This window comes from Osmerus mordax, chromosome 6 (genome assembly GCF_038355195.1).
Source record: "Osmerus mordax isolate fOsmMor3 chromosome 6, fOsmMor3.pri, whole genome shotgun sequence".
Lineage (NCBI taxonomy): Eukaryota > Metazoa > Chordata > Actinopteri > Osmeriformes > Osmeridae > Osmerus > Osmerus mordax.
Window position 1 is genome coordinate 18,657,234 of NC_090055.1, and position 22,337 is coordinate 18,679,570.

A 22,337-nucleotide genomic window follows, 5' to 3' on the forward strand; every position below is an offset into this window, starting at 1 on the left:
AAGAGAGTTAAGTCATACTCAAAATAATTAGGTCACGTCTCGATTTGAAGCACCTAATTGAAAGTCCACAGACATTAAATAACTACAGTATTATTAATTACTATCAACTAACAAATTATCCATTGGTTAGTGTGAACGCTGGAGGATAGTTCATTGAATATTCACTAAGAACTAGCTGAGGATCATGAAAGGCCTCCTGAAAAATACTTTTCCTGATTGTTAATGGAAGGTAGGTCTTGCCTGCCCCCTGTTGGATGAAAGCACACGAGGCAAAGTGCAGGGAATCAGAGAAATAACACTGACATTACAGAGACAGCCTAATACCACCAATTATGAGAAACAGCAACAACTAAAAGTGGATCAGTTAGTATGTTAACAATTCATGGATTTATTTTCCAGTGAGCTGTTTTGATGGCTGAGTTTATTTGTCTATGTTGACATCTTGTGGCGGTGAAAAAAAGACAAAGGACCAAGGGAGTTCATTTTCTACAGGTCCTGTGCCTGACCCTATCAGTGAAACACACCTGCATCATTCCAGCAGGGCTACCAGTCACCTGAACAATCAATCATCTGCCAAAACACACAGAACTAGGCAGAGACCCAGTATTATCTGTTTGTTTAGTGGGTAGTGACTACATGGCTTTGGCTTTTGTTCGTTCCGCACATGCCTCTTATTAGCTTGGCATGTTCCAACACATTCCAACTGCCACTGGCCTATCTGGTTCAGGACACAAATGGGTGTATCTCACCTCCTCTTAACCTTTACCCTTGACCCACAGAAAGGGGTGGTCGCTCCATCTTCTTTGAACATATTAATATATATATTTTTAAGTAAAGGATTTTTTATTTTTATTGATTCAGCTGACCCATTTATCCAACGCAAGACACATTTGAATCTGTGCCCTGTTGATGTGCAGTAAAATTGCCTACCCCTGTACAATAACCACCCCTTGCAACAAAGGTTGCATTTCAACAAATGTACTCTTGTACAGATGACTCAAACACCAGATAATAAGTTAACACTCACTTATTTACTTAAATATCACAGAATATGAATACAGTCATTGTCACACATTACAGGCATGTTTAACAGGCAAGAAATTCAGTTTCTTCTCACCAGAATCAGCTTCAGAATACACAAGTGAGTCTTGTTATCATTTGGAAACCAGTCTAATATGACAGTAGGGTCCGTGCAAGACAGTGAAATTCAGTTTTGTTACCAGCTGTAGGTTTCACATAAAGCTCAGAGTACAGTTAATTGTACGGTTGTTCTTACTTAGTGTAATAAGGCTGTAATTAAGGCTGTGTTGTAATTGTATTGATACACTGAGTTAGAAATAACTTTATGGCAACTTTTAAATACATTGTGTGGCATTACTGCTGTAGAACTGATCCATTTGACAGTGTAACGTCTTATTAATAAAGTTATTTTAATCAATAATTGTGATAAATTACAGCGTTACTAGACATGAAAAAGAGCAATTTGATGTTAAGTGTGTTACCCAGTTAACCATAAAGTAACCATAAAGGCTACACCCTTTTTCTAGACGTGCTTCTCACCCAGTATGACATCATCAGTCTAACGCTAGCCATCTTTAGCAGTCGGTGCTGACGAACGACATGACTGAATCATATACATACGGTGGTGTGCAAATGCTATTGGTGCCTTCCTCATTCAATCAGTGCCGGCCAATGAGCACGCGTGGGTGACCCTGTCCTTCACGTCTCTTTGAGTGACATCATCAGCTAGCTGTGCCTGTCATTTAACAACAAAAGGTGTCACCTAACCTAAGAGAAAGAAGAGTGACCATTATCTGATGGCCTCCCAAACCCCCCAGTGTTGGTGTACAAAGTTGAGAAGAGCTGAACCGTGCACAACAGGCAGAGGTTCCACTGCCCGGAGGGCCCTCACTGCCTGGTATGCACTGGTGGGGATCTAAGACCACAAGGCAGTTCATCTCGTTTCACTTCTCTTGATGGACTTTTCATGGCCACTATGTAACAATTGGCGCTGATGCACATTTTTCATGCATCAGTGCTAATGTTTCGCAGAGCTATTCATATTTGAGTGTTCCGCAGTAAACAGAGCATTCCAACTTCAACCTAGAGTGGGTTCCAAGGGGAGGGCACCTGGGGAGGACTACAGTGACCAAATCAAAGAGAAATGCGAGGCCAGGTATTCAAACAGTGCACACTTTGAAACACACCAACATCAAACTAACCAAGACATGCTTCAAGGCACATACATCCCCAAACACACGTACACACACACATACATACACACATACACAGACATACAATCGAACAGGTAATCACCATATTCAGACAGCCTGTTCGGTGCATGATGTCAAGTCAATGAACAATCAGTGACTGAACAACATGCCAAAAGGCATTGACATCATGGGGTGTGAAAGGCAAAAGCTGAGAGTTCCAGCCCTTTGAGTACAAAAGAAACATTATCACACAAAAACACGGAGACATCATAGCAAATCCTGGACAACAAATCTAATCTGTTTTTGCCCCTACCAGCCGAATTCCGAGTGCCAGCCTCATTCTGTCTATCTATCCCCTTTCAAAAGGAGGGTTTCAGATAAGAGGTCAGAGGTTTGGTTTGCAAATGAGGTGCTCTGTTTCCCCAGCTCGGGGCTGACGTTTGACAGGGTGCCCTGGCCACGGGCCTCGATCAAACTGACAACGTTACAGCTTCGAGGCCAAAAGACAAGCGTTGGAGCCCGAGGGAATAATGAAGGGAAACACTACACTACAGTGTTTGACAGCTGTGGGGGGAAAGAGCCAATCGATTGCAGCTTGCGGAGAAGTTTACCAGAGCTGGATAATCACAGAACTCAAACAAACTGGTTAAATTCAGGCACTACAATTTCATTGGGGAATCTAATTGCCTTCAAAATCAAATAGTGGTAATAGTCCTTACAGCCTGATTGGTGGTTCTGTCGGTTCTTTCAGCATACATTAAGAGTTTATTGCATGCTTGGTGATGTCACTAAGTCCTTCCAGAGCGGCCATGATGAGTGATTTCACAGTGAAGGGTGGAAATACAGACGACAGATTAACCAAGGAGAATTCTGGGACCATCGTTAAACTTCCTCTCTGAAGTGCAAAAAAACTTTTGGGAGTGTAACAATCAGTGCTGTACAAATACCGACACTGTTCAGTCAAAACACGCTCTGTAAGTTGCCAGGTAAATGTAGTTTGGCAAGCCACACGAACAATCAAAAAAAAAAAGATAAGTTGAAGTTAAAGATAAAGTCACTGTTATCATACACTGATATCTTTGAACGACACAAGTGACTGGGTTCTTTTGGTAAGGAATCTTGTCGTCAAACCGATCCGAGCCACGCATGACCTTTCGCCCGTCCTCCGCTCCTACTCCACCTTCTCGGTGAGTGTGGCGCGGACGCGCTTGCGCACGTAGAAAGCGGTGAGGGCGCAGCAGCACGCCGTGAAGATGAACAGCGCCACCGCGTCGTGAGCCAGGTCGCCGTGGAGACTCTCGTACAAGGGCCTGCGCGCAAAGTAGTCGATGCGGACCGCCTCGATCTGAACCAGGGTGCACAGCACCAGGAACACGTGGAAGATCTGGTGGCCCTGGCCGAAGAAGTCGCACCTGCCCTGGAGCCAGCGCTCGGGGTGCGGGCAGGCGAAGAAGTAGGCGCTGATCAGGAAGAAGAGGACCTGGTAGCGGTGGTAGGCCACGGCCGGGTCGGAGCAGCCCTTCTGGTAGCAGCTGTGGATGCGGTGGAGCACGGGGCTGATGTCCAGACAGTAGGCCAGGCCCGAGGGCACCACCTGGAACAGCTTGTGGGCGAACTTGGGCAGCCCCGGACTGGCGTACTTACCGTAGCAGCAGCCGAAACAAGACAGCCAGGCCAGGAACGCAGAGGCGGGCAGGAAGACGCCTTGCACCCGGCTGTGCCACTCCTCCTCGATGACGTAGTAGAAATGCACCAGGGCGCTGCCGTACTGGTAGGTGGCCACGCCCACGTAGTCCAGGAAGTAGAAGGTGTAGTGGGAGAGCTCGGACTTGGCGGAGAGCAGGTGGGCGAGGGCGCTGCACGACAAGTAGGTGAAGGCGGAGAGCAGGACGATGAACAGGGGCTGGGCGTGGGGGTCTCGGAGGAAGTCCACCGTCTCGGAGATCTCCCGGCACTTCACCAGGATGATGAGGGCGGCCAGGAGGTGCGTCCACACGTTGAGGGCCTCGTTGTGCCTCTGGAAGAGCGTGAGGAAGTAGTACCTCCAGCTGTGGTCCGGCTGGCGGTAGCCGCCGAGGATGTGCTGCTCGCGGAACACCCAGGGGACGTCGGACGCCTTGACGGTGCACGGCAGCGTGGGGAAGGCCGACTCCAACAGCCGAGGGATCTGTCGCAGCTGCTGGGCGTTGAAGTAGAGTCGACCGATCTGCTCCATCACCACTGTCGCCATGGTAAACTGGGGTGGTGTACAGGGGAGAGAGAGACATAGAATGAGCCCTGACAGTCAATATCTATCTGGCCTTGAACTGTCATTTGTAGTAGTCTGTGTGGATTTATCATCTAATATGCATTAGGGCACCTCATTTTGCTTTATAAAGCTTTGATGCCATTGAAAAGGAAATTATTATGAAATGGACTGGTATTTGCTACTGAGTAACCTGATTCTACAGGCACAGCAATCATACTGTAATGTTAATAATGTGAATAGGTTGAATGAGAGTGCACAGCAAAACCAAAACAATCAGGGCTCCACAAAAGCATGAATAATGAATGACAGTTCTGTATTAGCTTCTAAAGCAGTAGGCTGCAAGGGGTTCGGGTCTATAGGAGACTGTAGCACAATTGTCTCAACTTGGCATTACCGGATCCTGAAAACCAAGATCAGCAACATTATTTTAAACCAGGAATTCGCTGTCAATGGTATGAAGAGCGATCAACAAATTAACCTCAACGAATTGAGCTGCTTCCATAACCAGAAACGTGAAGATAGCGATGAATGGGGACATTACGTAACATCTCTCCACCCAGTCTCCACATACCGTCCACACCCTCCGGTTTACAGTCGTTGCTCGCTGTTCAATAAAATATTCATAAGCGGGGAAAAAAGAACGTCGAATATTATAGACTGTAGCCTACATGTCTACGATCCATAGCCTATATTTTAGAATGGGAGGTAGATAGCATAACTATTAGCCTACAAATCGTCAGGCTTGGTTGGCTGTTGAATCGATATCCGTCCCGTCACCATGATTTAATGAGTTTGGTATTAAAAAAATAAGCCGTGAGAAAGCAGTAGGATTTTAGCAATGAAAATGTGATCATCAGTCGAAGCCGACACATGGTTTCGAAACGGAGACGTGGTGTAAAGAAATGCGAGCGTGATGAAAAGTCCTCTCATTCTATTTAAATTCCATATGAGAAAGAGACATGTCATTTCACAGAAGAAACGACAATTCCATAATGTGCCGACTGCAGTCTTGGCATTCATACAGTACCCATATTTAGCGAGTAGTCTAGGATACCAAATGTTCACGCAAATAGATTATAATTTGAGATGAACCTACCTGTAGATTTAAAATCTGTACCAGCACCCAAAGAAAATCTCTCTATATTTTGTTTAAAAGATTCCAAACTAGGCTTATATATCTACGAAATATAAGCATTGTCTGATGAAATACAAATGTGAAATTTTACAGTGTAGCCTACTCTCATGCGGGAGGCGCGCCTGTCGGCTTTGACCCGGCGACGAAGGATTCACTAGCAAACGACAAACGTAATACTTAACCAATCAGCAGTTAGATTTGGTACCGTTGCGATGCCCTCGCATAAGAAATTGACCAATAGTATTGCATGATCCCGGTCAACTGTGAAATACAATCGCCTACACGGTAAGGAATCCACTCCCACGTAAATTCCCGATGCTTTCTCGAAACTGTAACTATGGAGTTGAGAAGGCATAAAGGTTAAGCAGGTGGTATATCATTCTTACATTACCAAACGAACATTGTCGCTTACAGTTTTTCTCAATTGTTTATACACAAATACTGGTACTTGAGACACAATGACCACAACATGTAACTCATGCACCAACCCCATGAACCAATTGTGCTAAACTACAAGCACAATTCCTGCTTTACACTCAAATTGCAGTTCTAACACACACTTTTTTCAAAACACTACACACAATTCTCTGCATTTGGCACAATTTTCATGAAGAAAATCTTTTGTTTTCACAAAGAACACACTGCCATTCAAAAACGCACACTGACTCATCGCATGGGCAAACACCTGTCACACAGTTTTACAATTAGCAATCAGAGCTTTAGAATAAAAGGGCAACAGGTGACCTTTTCTGTTTTTGAGCAATGGATGCCAACATTGGAAACAGAGGCAGAGGAGTGAGAGTAAGAGGAGGAGGACAGGGAGGACGAGGATGAGGAAGGCCAAGGACCATAATCTCTGATGAGATCCGAGCCGCTTTGGTTGACCATGTAGTCAACCATGGTCTAACAATGAGGGAGGCTCGGCAAAGAGTACAGCCAAATTTGAGCAGGTACACTGTAGCATCCATCATCGGGACTTTCCGAAATGAGAATAGGTAAGAAATCTACTCTCACTACAAAATTGCAGTAGGCCTACGGCATATAAATACAGTACTCAATGAGTACAGTAGTACAGTATTGCCTGTGGACTGTTCTGTTGTACTGTAAAAATAAAGTATTTTTCAAGTATTTGGAAAATGTATTCCTACACAGTATTCCTACACAGTATTTACAGTATTTTACTATTTGTTTGGCAGAACTGAAAGATTACCAACACAAGGTGGTCGGGAACGCCTTCTGTCTCTTGAACAGGAAACTGAAATCATGAACATGGTCCTAGAAAATAACGCCATGAAATTACGGCAAATACAAAGAAAAATTATAATAATGTAACTGTATACATTATACAGTAAATTATTATGTTGTTTTGTATGTAAACCACTGTATGTGCAACTTTGTGTTGGTTGGGATGTACACTGTGTACATATATGTAAAATATATTTGTTACCGTGTATTTCTGTGTTCTGAGTATAAAAACAATATTCTCAAATATTGTATGTATGTACAATATCAATTATGTATGTACTGTCTGTAGTAAATGTAACACTGAACAAAAAAAGGCCTAACTCACTATGATGAATGAAGAATAAGTGTTTTCCATTCATCATAGTGTTTTACATTGAGCACATCAGTGTTCAAATGGTTCTTATAAATGTCTATTCATATGATGGTTTGTGTTTGTCATTTGAAAACAAAATACCATTTTGATTTTGCAGGAGAAGTGAGGGGTTTTGCCCATTGTGTGTGTGTTTTTTTGATTTGTGTGTAGAGTTCTGAGAGTATGAGGTATGCATTCAGAAAATGTGTGTAACCAATCGAGAAAAACTGTAAACATGAAGGTGGAGGTAGCCTACTCACCGGTAGGCAACTGTCACAGTCTCGTCTGAATCAAGCTCCACGATTGGAAAACAATTATCTACAAAAAATGGCGCAGAGCACAAACTCAAACGGTAAAACGTTTGAGATGCTAGCACTACTCAGCTCCTACACAAGCAAAACACTGAAAATGTTTCGACTAGGCTACTAGTGCATGGATTTGCGTACTGTTTTACTTAAATTGGCAATCATAAAGATTAACCTACCTGAAGTTACGTTTGTCACTTTGCCTATAGTGATGGGCAGCAATATAGACTACTGGATGTCCCATTTTACTCTTATCGCTGTATATTTGAATATAATTGTTCAGGAGTTCATACTTGGCCTTGCATTGAAACCTTTCTGTGTCATTGGCCTGTAAGTTTATCAGCATGGAGTTCATTGTGTTGCAACTAGTTTTATCTCTGTCTTCCCAGTGTGGGATGAAAAGTGACAGTGTCTTTGTGGTAGAACACTGTGAGCATGTCGGTGAAAGAGCTTCATTGTACGCTTGACCCAGCCCAGAGTACATGTTCCCACATATCTGGCAGCCTCACAGCTTCACGTGTGTGTTTCTCCATGACGTGATCTGAGACAAGATGAGACAGGTTCTAGACGATCTGTAGGACATTAGTACCAGGACAACGTGAACATGCAGCATTTAGATCAATACTACAAACAGGAAGAACTTTAGACTGGATAATGGCACCAGAGATTTGACTGAGGGGACGGTTCTATTTACATGAGTACAGAACCTCAACGGAGGGAAACTCTTAGCTTTATCAGTCTCATGTCCCCTGGTTCTCAGAAAACAGAGACAGATTTAGCCGAAGGACAGGTTTAGCAAGGCGGTGAGAGAGGCTAAACGACTGTACACTAAAACACCAGTTCTCTGCTAACGACTCTGTCTGGAGAGGGCTCAGGCAGATTACCAACGACAAGCCCAGAGCTCTCCACCCCACTAACGACTCTTGCCTGGCCAACGACCTGAACGAGTTCTACTGCAGATTTGAAAGACAATTGGACTGTCCTGATCTACCCCCTCCCACCCAAGAGCCCCCCCCCCCCCCCCCCCCCCACCACCACAGTGACGACTCTCTCCATTCAGGAGAGTGAAGTTAACAGACTTTTCAAGAGGCAGAATCCCCGCACACAGCTGCGAAGGACTCTGTCTCTCCTGCCACCCTTAAGCGCTGCGCTGATCAGCTGCCTTCGGTGTTCACCAACATCTTCAACACCCCCTTGGAGACATGCCATGTGCCTCTCAGTCCTCATCATCCCTGTGCCCAAAAAGCCAAGGCCAACAGGACATAATTACATTACATTTATGCATTTAGCAGACGCTTTTATGCAAAGCGACTTCCAAGAGCGAGCTTTACAAAAGAGCATAGGTCACTGATCATAACAACGAGATAGCCCCAAACATTGCGAGCAGCCAAAACATGAAGCATACATTGTGGAAAACCAAATAAGTGCCAAAGGGAAGAACCAGTGAGACAAGTTACAATTGAACAACATGAAACTTCACAGCAAGTACAAGAATTTCAAACCGTTACAACTAACCATCAAGAGCAACAAGTGTCTCAATACGAGTCATTGTGATCCTGGAGGAAACTAACATCAGGTCCAGCCAAGCATTCCTAAGTGCCGTTGTACTCCCGGAACAAGTGCGTCTTGAGCCTTTTCTTGAAGGTGGGGAGACAGTCAGTGTCCCTGATGGAGGTGGGGAGTTGATTCCACCATTGGGGGGCCAGACAGGAGAAGAGCTTGTGTTGGGACCGGGCGCTCTTGAGCGGTGGGACCACCAGACGGTTGTCAGAAGAAGACCGTAGGTAGCGGGGGGGGGGGGGGGGGGTGTAAGGCTGGAGAAGAGACTTGATGTAGTCGGGTGCAGTCCCGTTCACCGCTCGAAAGGTCAGTACCAGAGTCTTGAATCTGATACGGGCTGTGATAGGAAGCCAGTGGAGGGAGATGAGGAGCGGGGTAACATGGAAGCGTCTGGGTAGATTGAAGACCAGACGGGCCGCAGCGTTCTCATTCCTCTGGAGAGGGCGGGTTGCGCATGCTTGGAGACCGGCGAGCAGCGAGTTGCAGTAGTCCAACTTTGAGAGGACAAGTGTTTGGACTAGCAGCTGGTTGGAATGCTAAGACAGGTATCTCCTGATCTTCCGGATGTTGCAGAGGGTGAATCTACACGACCGGGAGACCGCAGCAATGTGGGCTCCCTCACCAAGAAAGCACAACAGAGGATGTACTTCCTGCGGCAGCTGAAGAAATTCAACCTTCCAAGGACAATGATGGTGCACTTCTACACAGCCATCACTAAGTCCATCCTCACCTCCTCCATCACCATCTGGTGCGCTGCTGCCACTGCCAAGGACAAGAGCAGACTGCAGCGTATCATCCGCACTGCTGAGAAGGTGCCTTCTCACTGCCTACCCTCCATCAGGACCAAAACCTCACGCCATAAAAACTGTTTCTTTTCATCTGCTACTGGCTTCTTCAACAAGGCCAAGGACTCCCACTGACATTTAACTAATATCTATTTTAAGTCCATCCGACACCTATTGCACTACGCACAAGCCACCTTGATGTCATTTGCACTATGCTGCCCATTCATATTCATATTTTTATATACACTTTAAATTGTTTTAATTTTTTGATTGTTTAGTTCTTAGAATTAGACTATTGTACTTTTTTACTTTTAATTTAAGATATACGTATATGTTTATTGTTTGCACCTTCCTGCCACAGTAAATTCCGTGTTTGTGTAAACCTACATGGCGAATAAACCACATTTTGATTCTGATGTCTGTAAAATACATTGTTTTTTGGGAGAGTTGTAAAACCAGAGATGGATCAGAACTTGCCCAGGACCTTGACCCCAGTCAAAAGGAGCACTTGTGGAGTCGGGATGAGGCTGCGAGGGTTCTCAGCTGTGGTTGCTCTACCGCAGGCCCACGGTGGGGGCCCGGGAGGCCCACGGTGGGGGCCCGGGATGCCCACGGTGGGGGCCCGGGAGGTCCACTGTGGGGGCCCGGGAGGTCCACGGTGGGGGCCCGGGAGGTCCACTGTGGGGGCCCGGGAGGCCCACGGTGGGGGCCCGGGAGGCCCACGGTGGGGGCCCGGGAGGCCCACTGTGGGGGCCCGGGAGGCCCACGGTGGCGGCCCGGGAGGCCCACTTTGGGGGCTCGGGAGGCCCTCTGTGGGGGCCCGGGAGGCCCACGGTGGGGGCCCGGGAGGCCCACTTTGGGGGCCCGGGAGGCCCACGGTGGGGGCCCGGGAGGCCCACTTTGGGGGCCCGGGAGGCCCACGGTGGGGGCCCGGGAGGCCCACGGTGGGGGCCCGGGAGCAGAGCGACTGGGTTCCATGGTACCAGAGAGATAAGAAGTTGATCGTCCATTTGCTCTGCGAGGCTGACAAAGAGCGCTCTGTGTGGCGCACCAGTCAGCATACTGATGCTGGCTCTCCTCGGTACAGGGAGTGTCTGACAATCTATGCAAACTTCTGTCCAGCGCAGGTAATGGTTCTGGGACTGAGTCGTTACAATTTGAAAAAAACATGTGTCCGTTTCCTTCAGTTCTCATGCAGAACTGTCCTTCACAGTTTTTTGGACACAAAACTCACAACTGATGATCAAAATGCACATTTTTCAAAACGCTAACACAATTTTCAATTGCTTGGATACAATACACTATAATCGACTATTCAAAATGACACAACTAAACATCACAGTATCACCATTTTAAAATGATATTCACACATAACATCTGAAATGTCTGTAATTTCCTTACATTACAATGCTCTAACTGCTCTAATTGATACTACTGCTCAAAATGATAAGTTACTGTTTCATTACTCTTAAAGCATAGTTTTATAGAAACTGACAAAAAATACTCCAAGTTTAGAACATGAAAGTTTCAGTATAACGAGATCCTTTGACACCAATTACTATGAAACATGAACAATTTGGACAAACCATCATGTTTTCAGATTTGAAAACCAGCAGCACCTGTAGGTATTCAGTAGCCTGGTCCTAACCAGACTCTCGTACATTTCATTTGTACAGAGAGTCTGGAAGACAGGGTTGATGGAAATGTAGGACAGTAATCAATCCTTTGTTTTGCTTTGTTTGTTTTTTGAGCCAGGTGAGGAACACTGCAGTACGTGTTTTACTTACTGTAGCATAGTTTTCTTTTGTAGATAATTGTGTTTGCTTTGATACCAAAAAAACAAAGAAATGTTGTTTACATTGTCATTTACATTGTAATTTAGCAGACGCTCTTATCCAGAGCGACTTACAGTAAGTACAGGGACATTCCCCCCGAGGCAAGTAGGGTGAAGTGCCTTGCCCAAGGACACAACATAATTTTGCACTGTCGGGAATCGAACCAACAGCCTTCTGATTAATAGCCCGACTCCCTAACCACTCAGCCATCTGTTGTAATTTGGTTGTATTTCATCAATACATTTCAGATTTTCCTCAATGATTCAACTATCTGTAGTAGTCCATTTACAGTTTTTTACAATCACTTTGACACAAATTTCAGAATCTTGATGTCCTTTTTCAAAACTCTAGATACAAAACTCTAAACAGTCATTACTTGTAACACACACTGTCACATTTTCAAAGCATAGCATTGTATGTTCATATCTTTATATCTTATAACTAACATATCTTTTTTTTTTTTAAGACACCTTGCGCATACAGAATCATTAGTTCAAAAAACGAATTTATCATGAAATACCATAGGAACATTCACTTAGATCATCCACACACAAGATACCCATAGTTTCACCATGTAGTTGTTTGTACAATCATGAAATATTGTACAACAAAATATGTGATACATGTTTCATAAGATACTACATCACCATAAATGGACCAAGAGAGATTACTACAGACAGTGGAATCATTGAGCAAAATATGAAATGTATTGATGAAATACAATCAAATTACAAAATGTCTTTGTTTTTTTTGTATCAAAGAAAACGTAATTAGCTACAAAAGAAAACTATGCTACAGTATGCAAAACATGTACTTCAGTGTTCCTCACCTGGCTCCAAAAACAAACAAACAAAGCAAAACAAAGGATTTGATTACTGTCCTACATTTCCATCAACCCTGTATTGTGGATTCGGCCACAAGTTTTCATCCACATTGCAAAAAATGTTTTTATTTGACAAACATCTCTGAAAGAATCTCTGGGCATGGTGAATCCAGGCCTGACACTGGTCTGCAGTGATGTAATTGCATGCCTCATCCATGGCCTGGAGAAGAGTAACTTGTTCACGAGGGTGCCTATCGTACACCTTCCACCTCCATGTGGAGAGAAATTCCTCAATAGGGTTGAGGAAGGGAGAGTATGGGGGCAAGTACAAGGCTGTGAATTGTGGATGGGCCTGAAACCATGCTTGCACCAATTGAGCATGGTGTCAATGGATCTTGTTATACTGAAACTTTCATGTTCTAAACTTGGAATATTGTTTACTAGTTTCCATAAAACTATGCATTAAGAGTAATGCAACAGTTACTTATCATTTTGAGCAGTAGTATCAATTGACAGTTAGATCATTGTAATGTAAGGAAATGACAGACATTTCAGATGTTATGTGTGAATTGCATTTTAAAATGGTGATACTTTGATGTTAAGTTGTGTCATTTTGAACAGATGATTATGGTTCAATGAACAAATGATCTAAGATGAACGTGTATTGTATCCAAGCAATTGAAAATTGTCTTAGCGTTTTGAAAAATGTGCATTTTGATCATCAGTTGTGAGTTTTGTGTCTAGAGTTTTGAAAAAGGACATCAAGGTTCTGAAATTAGTGTCAAAGTGATTGTAAAAAACTGTATGTTGATGTGGTATCTTATGAAACATGTATCACAGGTGTCTTTAAAGATATGAACATACAATGCTATGCTTTGAACATGTGACAGTCTGTGTTACAAGTAATGACTGTTTTGAGTTTTGTATCTAGAGTTTTGAAAAAGGACATCAAGGTTCTGAAATTTGTGTCCAAGTGATTGTAAAAAACTGTAATGAATTGTTAAGATTGTTGGTATTGGGGCGTCCTGGTGGCTCACTGGATAAGTGTGTACCATGTTGGCTGAGGCCTTATCGTAGAGGCCTGGGTTTGAGTCTGGTCCAGGGCCTTTTCTGGTAGTCTTGCCTTCTCTCTTCCTTACATTTCACTATGAAAAGTAACATCAATAAAGGCAGTAACAGGCAATAATAGTGGCAGAAATGCACCTCAAAATATATCTTCAAAACATTTGTGTATTGAAGTCTTGGTTGTCTGCAGAAATCTTAGTCATCAACCCAGTGCATGATCAGTAGAAAATAACGAAACGAACGTCCTCCACATATCTCTGTTCTGAAACACCACTAGATGTCAGCAGAGTCCACTCATTACGGTTTTTTCAGATTGCTTAAACACAATTTTGAAAACAGGGCTCACCAGACATAGCCTGGCTCTGCCCTCCTACGTACTTCCGCTCAATTTTATTTTTGCTTCTGTACATAGGTCTGGCCATGAGGTACGTAAGTCAGATTTTTCAGGTTGATTTTCTACCGGCGAATCAGCGAACAGAGGGAGTGGCTGAGAGCGATGACGTTGATGTCGTGCGCTAGTTTGTGTTGTAGTTCCGTAATGGCGGCGGAGAAAGATGCGAGCAAAGCCATTCGGTCCGTTGTGGCAACGCTGCCGAATATCCAACAGCTAAAGCCGGAGCAAGAACAAGTTTTGCTGAGTTTTGTTGGTGGCCTTGATGTTGTGGCCCTCCTCCCCACGGGGTTCGGGAAAAGTTAGATTTTCCAGCTACGGCAGGTAGCTCTGTTACAGTATTGGTGAAGGAATTGGCAAAGGCGAACGCTAGCGATTGGTTATGGCAGATCAGAGTGGCTCTGGGCAGTTACGTGCAGTTTGAGGGGGTACATCGTGCGTCCGGATTGCGTCCCGGGGGGGGGGGGGGGGGGGGGGAGCTACCACCTCCCGGAAATGAGTCTCTGCAGGTTGGGATGTCTGCAACACACAAGACCTGTACTGCACACTGATGAAAATATGTACTCTATTTCTCCACATTGAATACGTAAAGGTTGCATTTTGTGCAGAGGATCAGCATATTTCATATCAAATACTATAGTAGGCTACATACTGTAAACACAGCAAATACATTTGTGGAGACAAAAGAAAGCATACAGCAAATGAAATACAGTACATTGTTTCAATCATGGACTGCAGTGAATGGGTACAAAACAAATACTGATGCATATAGTAGGCTACATTTGACTGTACTGTACTGGAGACAGAAGAGATTAGTAGTTTTCACCTGTGCTATTGTCGAAATGTCCAAATTACTGTTGCAACAGTATATCTGCTGAGGTTGGGCTGAACTCTCTGTCCAGCCTCTCTCAATGTTGCCCCATGGTTTACAACATGGTCAACCAATGTTGCTCGAATTTCATTAGATAATGTAAATTTGGCCCTATTCCTCCACAGGCTCCCCCTCTCATCGTCACTCTCCCTTTCCCTCTTCCTGCAACATTGCCTTCCATTTTTGACGAGGACAGGTACACTGACCTGTTGCCTTTTTATACAGTGCTTACAACTGATTGGTATGTTTACAATTAAGCACGTTAGTGCTTGTACACCTGACGCCTGTGTTTGATCCATTCCATCCGTTCACATATGTGGCATTTTACAAGGCAGTGTCTTGAAAAGGCAATTAAGTGACATGATCTTATATTTCTGTGTCTAATGTAGAAAAGTGTGTTTAGTGATTTGCAAAACGCTGTGAAGTATTTTTCAAATAGTGTGAGGCCGAGAATGGGCTTCTAGTTGTGCAGATCTGGGCTGCTGTTTTGTTCCTTTAGTGTCAGGTTTCACTAACTGTGTGTTGTCTGACATTTTTGTGTCTAAGCAAGCGGAAAAAACTAACATCCAATTTCACACCCTGGTATAAACGTGCTGGTACCATCACAAGACCAAGCGACAGGATCCAAAACAGATTTGCTGCTCCTTTATTAAAGCATTTCGGTTGATGCCGTTTGCAGGTGATCGCTAACGCACAATGTCAGAAACACAAATAACTTGATCAGTCAGTGGCATAGCACTACTTGTGACAATGACCCAAACAAAATCCCCCAAAGAATGACTCTTAAAGAACAACTGCATCTTTATTGAGATCAATGAACAGCAGTTTTGACTTACGATGGGTACATATTAACTGGCATTATGCAATAGACGCTGTTAGGGACCTATGCACTGCAGTGGCATGCTTCCTCAAAGGTAGAAACACTGGCGATTACAAAGGTCAGAAGCTGCAAAGCACTCTACTCGTGGAGAAACGTTACTGGCGATAAACATCCAAAAACAACAACGATTAGCCTTGGGAAACCTAAACAAGTTGTGGCACACAACTAACAACAAATGACTGTGGCTGTGAACAAAAAATATATATTTTGACATGTACAAAAAAAAGTATATTCAAATGAAAGAGGAAAAGAAAAGTAACAAATCAGTTATCGCCTTCTTCTTTTGTTTCTTTGTTCTTTCGTACCTCCTCGAGCTTCTTATCCTGGAGAGAATCAAAACACAACAGACTTAAGTCCCGTCCACAGTACGTTACTTTAATACTGACATCCTCTGAACCTATCAAAGGGGCACGCCGCGTTTTAATCAACCATATCCTCGCACTCCCCTTTCGTGTCGATATTTGAACGGAGAGATAGTCGGGGCAAACGGTCGTTACCTTCTCCTTGAACTTCTCATTGAGCGCCGCCATCCTCGCCGTGCGGTTCTCCTTGTTGGCCTCCATCTTCTGGTTGAGCTTCTCCTCGGCCATCTTGCTGAAGTTGTTGTTCTCCTCCATGGCCTTCTGGAGCACCTCCTTCTCGTGCTCGCGCTTCTCAGCCAGGTGCTTCAGCACCTCCGCCTCGTGGTTCTGCCGGCGTCGGGACACACAAACAATGCGCAGTGAGCGGACGGGCGGGCGCGCGGCCGACAACTTGGCGAAAACGAGGTCAAGTAAGAATCCACTAAACCTGTTGCGTACGAGGCTCCTTCCCTCATACTTATCACTGTGTTTCTGCGGGGTACCTTGCGTCTTTCCTCCGCGGCCTCCAGCTTTCGCTGGATCTCCTCCAGGGACAACTCCTTCTTCTGCGGAGGGGTGAATGGGCTTTCCCCCTTGGGGTCTGACGGACTCAGGATGACCTCGAAGGCTTGGCCCGAAGCCCGCTTGTCCAACTCCTTCACCTGGATATCTGCAATCCATCACAAAATCTATCGTCTTAACATCCCAAGCTGAGCACTGAAGGTGTTAGTTCACAGGCGTAGCGGCAAACCGCACAGCTGTCAGTGGCCTCAGCGGATGCTTTCAAATCTGAAATACAAGTGCCTAGAGCACTCCATCCATCCGTAGAAGGCTACATGTCTGCATGGCTTCCACCTACCTCCAGAGGACGCCATTTCAGCAAATTTCTTTGGAGGGGTGAGCCTGGAAACAAATTCAGACAAAGCATTAAAAGAAACTGATAGTACCACAAGCCAGCAATAGAATTAGATATATCGCTATATAGGTTCATTTGTACATGAACCAGGAGATATTTAAGTTAGTATTGATATGTTTCAAAGAGGAGAAGGTGTGGTTGTTACTGCAATGCCCTGTCATGCCAACTGAATCAATAACGACATATACACACCAAACGACAGACGATGAAAATTAAGAATTGTTTCTACATTAAAATATTTAACTGAATAATTACTACCCCAAACTTAACTATATAAGTATTGTATACAGAAAACGTGCATTATACAAATTAAGGAGGTTATGTTAAAAATAGACAAGCGATGGGCGTTGACACCGAGTCATTCCCACCCAACCGTTTGACGAGGAAAACAATAGACCATCTTAAAATTGTGCCATGTCATACGCAAGTCTTTGTTCCATGTTCTGCGATTTCAGTGTACGGACGAGTGCAAGATAGATATACAAAGAACCAATATTGGTGATAATTTCATTATCAGTTCGTTATACATATTTGATTGAGCTGTCAACTATGCAATCGTGGCATACGATCCAAAAGATTATCATCTGTAAATGTGGAAATGGGTGTGTCGACTTCTATTAAATCCGACTGTAAACTGTCAAACCAGACAACAAAGATCAACAATCAGGGCACACGTCTGAACGGTTCTCATCGAGTGAAACGTTAACTATTGCAATAATACGAATCAAACACGAATGTCACAAATCATGCAGTCGAGAGACCGTAGACAAAAACCACCGCACCGACATCCATGGCCATCTATTCTGCCCTACCCACTCCGAGAATATTGATGCAAGTTGCATCTGTCTACCTTCCAGACAGATGGGGAAGAGACAAAAGACTTGGCGGCTGAGCTAGTTAGAGCCCCAGGGCGCAGTGACCACACCTGATGACATCTCAAAAGACCATCCTCACACAAAGGCACCCAGCACAATACTTGGTTAGCTAGCTATCACAAAAAGACTTCAGGTTAGATGAATGCATTGTAGTAGAGCTACAGTACTGCCGCGCCCAACATACCAGACAATAAGACTTGCACTAGTGTCTCAATGAACTTCGGTGTTCTGGGACGAAATTTATATGATTATATGACATTCATGTACAAATTTAGTATGTACAACATTCATTCAACATGTCTAACCTTTCACTAGGACAAAGCAGTTGCTAACCCCGTTAACGCTAGCTAATTACGTGCGGGGATAACGTTTTGCTAGACTGGCTAAAAATAGGCTTCGAAGACATCGAGCGAAAAAGACACCCAAATGACATAAGATAACAAGCCAGAGAGTTAGCTGAACCCAAAGTAACAATCCATATTGACATTTTGATTAAGTTGGTCGATAAACATGCATCTATCTGATATCACAAAGCTGACGTAATTTCGTTATTGTTAACACCAACCTATAGTAGGGTTTGGACTCGATGAGGTGTGGTTCTCCTCGGTGATGGATACGCGCTGAATGCTTCGCCTTCAGTCCGCTGCACAGTACTTCTGCCTCAGGACCACGACTATTCGCGCAAAGAAGGACTACAAAATCGACGTCACGTCTTGTTCTGAACTGCCATTGGTCTAACATAAACCTATCAAAACTCTGATTTAGCAAAACAAGAGCACGAGACATTTTCACCATTCTCGTTCTTTCGCCTTTGTTTACCGATGCATTTTCGGTCATCTTTATTGTAACATTTTGAACAGACAAATTTCATTGTGTTGATTATTCTACCCGACAACCCACCCGGTAATCATTGTATATGAAGGAAAGTCCCGCCATTACATTGTTATTTTTTAGATTTGTTCGTGTGATTGACCTGTTTCAGAGGGTAACATGTTTGACATCGGAGTTACGTAACATGAAGGTTTTTTTTTTTACTGGGGCTGTGATACAAAGTTGAACACATATATGATGCTCCTACATCCGGCACGTTTCTCCCTGCCCTAACAATTTAAACATGTTCTCTCATCCAACATATTCTCTCACCATATATTGAGCCACACTGAGCACAATCTATCCAGTGGATCTCAACCCTGGTCCTCATGTTTTAGATATTTCCCTGTTCCAACATGAATGGTCGTTACCAGGCTTCTGCATAACTAGATAACGACCCATTCATTTGAGACTGTTTGTGTGGCCAATTTCCACAGGCACTGTGTACTATAGTTATTACAAATTATATATATATTCTATAGTTCCAGTAACCTGCAAGTGTCTCACCGCAACACCGACTGCATCACGGGCACTGTGCACTAGTTTTCACAAAATCTTATTGTAAAATCAAATTGTCCCACTCCACTTCTCCTCGATTGACAATTATGATATTTTGTAAAAGTATGTTCATTGATCTGGTCTGGATTGGTGGTGCATGAAAGCAAACATATATTGAGCCATTAGAGGAGAATGCGGTTTTTACCACATCTCTGACTAGTGACTAAGTCAATTTTGGATGAAAGATTTAAGTGCTTTGTATTTTTAATGACCTGGACATTTCAACGTTAATTACAATACACTCCTGGGAGGCATTAAGACAATAGCTCCTAATGCACTGGTGTGCAATCTGGCCATCTCTTATCATCCTCAGTGGAATCAGTTGAGAAAGAGAAAGACTGTAAATTCGTAATCAAAGTATTTATCTTTTCATTTATTTGACTTGCTGTCCTCTTATGGGAAGTTATTTTAGGTGGAAGAGCTATAATTAGATGCAAACCAAAATAAACCTGTATGAACCAAAAAAAAAACGAAAAAAAAACAAAGAAATGTAGCTCTCAAAAACAGATTCAGTATATATATATTTAGATTTTAATCTATTTTTGAATGCTCAGGGGATTGACACAAACATGTATATTTTGCAGCCCTCTACAGTGTGCAGCATAGCTGTAAAAGGGGATGCATTTAAGAGTTATTCCGGCAAAAACACACTTTAAGACACACTGTCAGGGTTCCGGAGTCCTGACACTTTCAGTATCTCCTTCTCTTTCACCATTTCACTCTGGGATCTTATACAGCATTTCTTCTCAAACCCGAGAACAAACATTTCTTTGTTTTTGTAACGTTTTTTTCTTTTGTTCACCGCCGCGCAGCCGTTGCTGTAGTGGAAAACTACCAGCATCCCGTTGGAATGAGTGATGAAAGAGAGGCAATTGATCGAGACCTAAGCCGTAATCCTGGCAGCCTTCTCCGACCATACAATGGAGAGGCAGATATCAGCTGCCCAACCGTCACCCGGCAAAACTAACTCAGCCGCTCCAGGACAAAAGATCTGATTCTAACTCCCTAGGAGGAGTGAGAGGAAGACCCTCCCTGGGTGTTAGCAAGGGGTGGGAGGTGTGCAGAGCCGGGGCTGTCTGGGAAGTCTCTTTCCCCTTTAACAACCAGGCCTGTTTTCTGAAACCATTTGGGAGCCGAATCTCCCTACATTTCGAAAGATACAATGTGTTAATACTACCCCACTCCCTCCCACTATGTTAGAATTGTCTTTGTGTGCCTAACTGTAGTATTGTACACATTTCAAACATATGCTGCCTGTCCACGCGAGAGATGCAGGCCTGTGAGGGGGAGCCCAGGTGCAGGGGGAGCCCAGGAGCAGGGGGAGCCCAGGAGCAGGGGGAGCCCAGGAGCAGGGGGAGCCCAGGAGCAGGGACCGCAGTCAGGTCAGGTCAGCTGTACGGACGCCTTCTCTCCAGCCTCCAGACTCTCAGCTGGAGACAAGCGATACCTGGCATGTGTACCCGGTGGGTGACAATGGTTCTTCACAGCACGGGCCTTGCTGTTACAGGCACTTAGTGCCCCCCCTCCCCCATCCCCCGTTTCTTTGAATAAAACATGGCCGTTACATAAGGCGTTTCCCGGCAGTCTGAGAGCTCAGAGGGTTCTTTGGCTCATCTTTCAGACCGGCAACCTCATCTAGCTCTCTCCCAAATCTGTCTAGCTTCGCCACCTGTTCCAAAAAACGGTATGTCCAAAAACAGTACAGTCGTTGAACTGTACAGTGAACTTATTCCTATTAGTAGGAAGTATATTGGTATCAGTATTACATTTTTACTGTTGCCAGGGATACTATAAACATTATATTATCGGTGACTTGTGGCCAACGATGCTTCGTTTCTAGGAGACTAGACGGCTATTCATACAGCCCCTCCTCCTTCATCCCTCGCTTTCTTCAGTTCTCCTTCAGGCAGCCAGGCAGACTGGCACGTTCTGTGGCATGTGCTCAGACCAACCCGCCCAGCGCCCTCCCCCCCACCGCTCCTCTCCCTGGCATTCCCTCCTCCTCCTCCTCCCTACCCTGGCAGCCGTCCCCCCAATCTCCCACACCCACATGCCGCCCCCTTCCTCACGCCCACCTCGCGACCCCTTGTTTGTTGCATCGCTTTTTAATTGTCTGTAATCGATGAGTGATCATGGCTGACGCCGCCTCTTCTCCACACCAGACTCAGAACACTGTGGTGGAGGAAGATCGATGTGCAAATCTGGATTTTCATACTGGTTTGTGAGGGGGACTGCCACTGTATCACACTGTGGCTGTTCCATTTAATACCCTTGTCTGATGGAAAGGTCAGATTTCAGTTGACATTACTCACAGCGTGGTACTTTGTACCCTGAGGTGAATACAACACAGGCTGAATGATTTTCTACGGATCGTACTACCTAATTAAATAGAATAGATGAATCACAGTTCACACCACACAACACTCAGTTAGGTCTAATGTGATAGGGGTGTAACACAATGCACCACTGTGATCGAGATGCTATTCCCGTCATCCGTTTTGCTCAGTCTAGGCATGCTCTGTAAGACTGTGTTGTTACCATGGTAATTACGGCTTTTTATTTTTAGCTCAGGGTGACAGTGTTTGGAATGCATATCAAGCCCACCAGTACCACAGATTAAAAGATGCACATTTCTATTTCAACCTCCGACATTTCATCGAAAATGCATTCGTCCCAGTTGACGCGCTTCTTTGGAAAAAAACCCTCCTCTTGTCTCTGAGCTCAGGTCTGAATCTTGTGTGGTCAGCGCAACCAAGACAAACACCCGTTTGCATCACAGACTGAATCTCTCTCATCAGGCTCAGTAGCCATGGCAACACCAGAGACAGACAAAAAAAAAAATCAGATGGCGGTGACTGCACTGTCCCTTCGACTGGATCCAGGGGCGGGGTGGGGGGCGGGGTTAGGATTTGGGGTTTGTTATGGTTATTCGTTGCGGGCACAGATGGGGGACATTAAAAAGTATCTTACTGCGATTAAACACGCCTCTAATCTTAGCCACCAGATGCCAGTTTTCTGACCAGTCTACCCTGGGGTTAAGAATCAGACCACTGAAAGCTGGGGCACGGC

At 44.5% G+C, this 22,337-nt stretch overlaps 2 protein-coding genes across 2 annotated transcripts; both read right to left on the bottom strand.

The window, feature by feature from the left end:
- Positions 1-1,012: 1,012 nt before the first annotated feature.
- Positions 1,013-5,713, bottom strand: paqr7b (progestin and adipoQ receptor family member VII, b). The gene is made up of 2 exons (XM_067238674.1): positions 5,558-5,713; positions 1,013-4,449 (listed from the first exon to the last, which is right to left on the bottom strand). The coding sequence occupies exon 2, from the start codon at positions 4,441-4,443 to the stop codon at positions 3,385-3,387; it is 1,059 nt and encodes a 352-aa protein (XP_067094775.1). The 5' UTR covers positions 4,444-4,449; positions 5,558-5,713; the 3' UTR covers positions 1,013-3,384.
- Positions 5,714-15,609: 9,896 nt separating this feature from the next.
- stmn1b (stathmin 1b) lies at positions 15,610-18,512 on the bottom strand. The gene is made up of 5 exons (XM_067237550.1): positions 18,406-18,512; positions 16,909-16,952; positions 16,553-16,719; positions 16,206-16,397; positions 15,610-16,031 (listed from the first exon to the last, which is right to left on the bottom strand). The coding sequence occupies exons 2-5, from the start codon at positions 16,922-16,924 to the stop codon at positions 15,972-15,974; spliced, it is 435 nt and encodes a 144-aa protein (XP_067093651.1). The 5' UTR covers positions 16,925-16,952; positions 18,406-18,512; the 3' UTR covers positions 15,610-15,971.
- Positions 18,513-22,337: the final 3,825 nt, after the last annotated feature.

Excerpts from the sequence above, each read along its gene's own strand:
- paqr7b (XM_067238674.1), bottom strand. The coding sequence starts at position 4,443 with ATGGCGACAGTGGTGATGGAGCAGATCGGTCGACTCTACTTCAACGCC.
- stmn1b (XM_067237550.1), bottom strand. Across the intron at positions 16,398-16,552 it reads CCGCGGAGGAAAGACGCAAG|AACCACGAGGCGGAGGTGCT; the intron begins GTACCCCGCAGA and ends CGACGCCGGCAG. Across the intron at positions 16,032-16,205 it reads ATGAGAAGTTCAAGGAGAAG|GATAAGAAGCTCGAGGAGGT; the intron begins GTAACGACCGTT and ends GATTCTCTCCAG.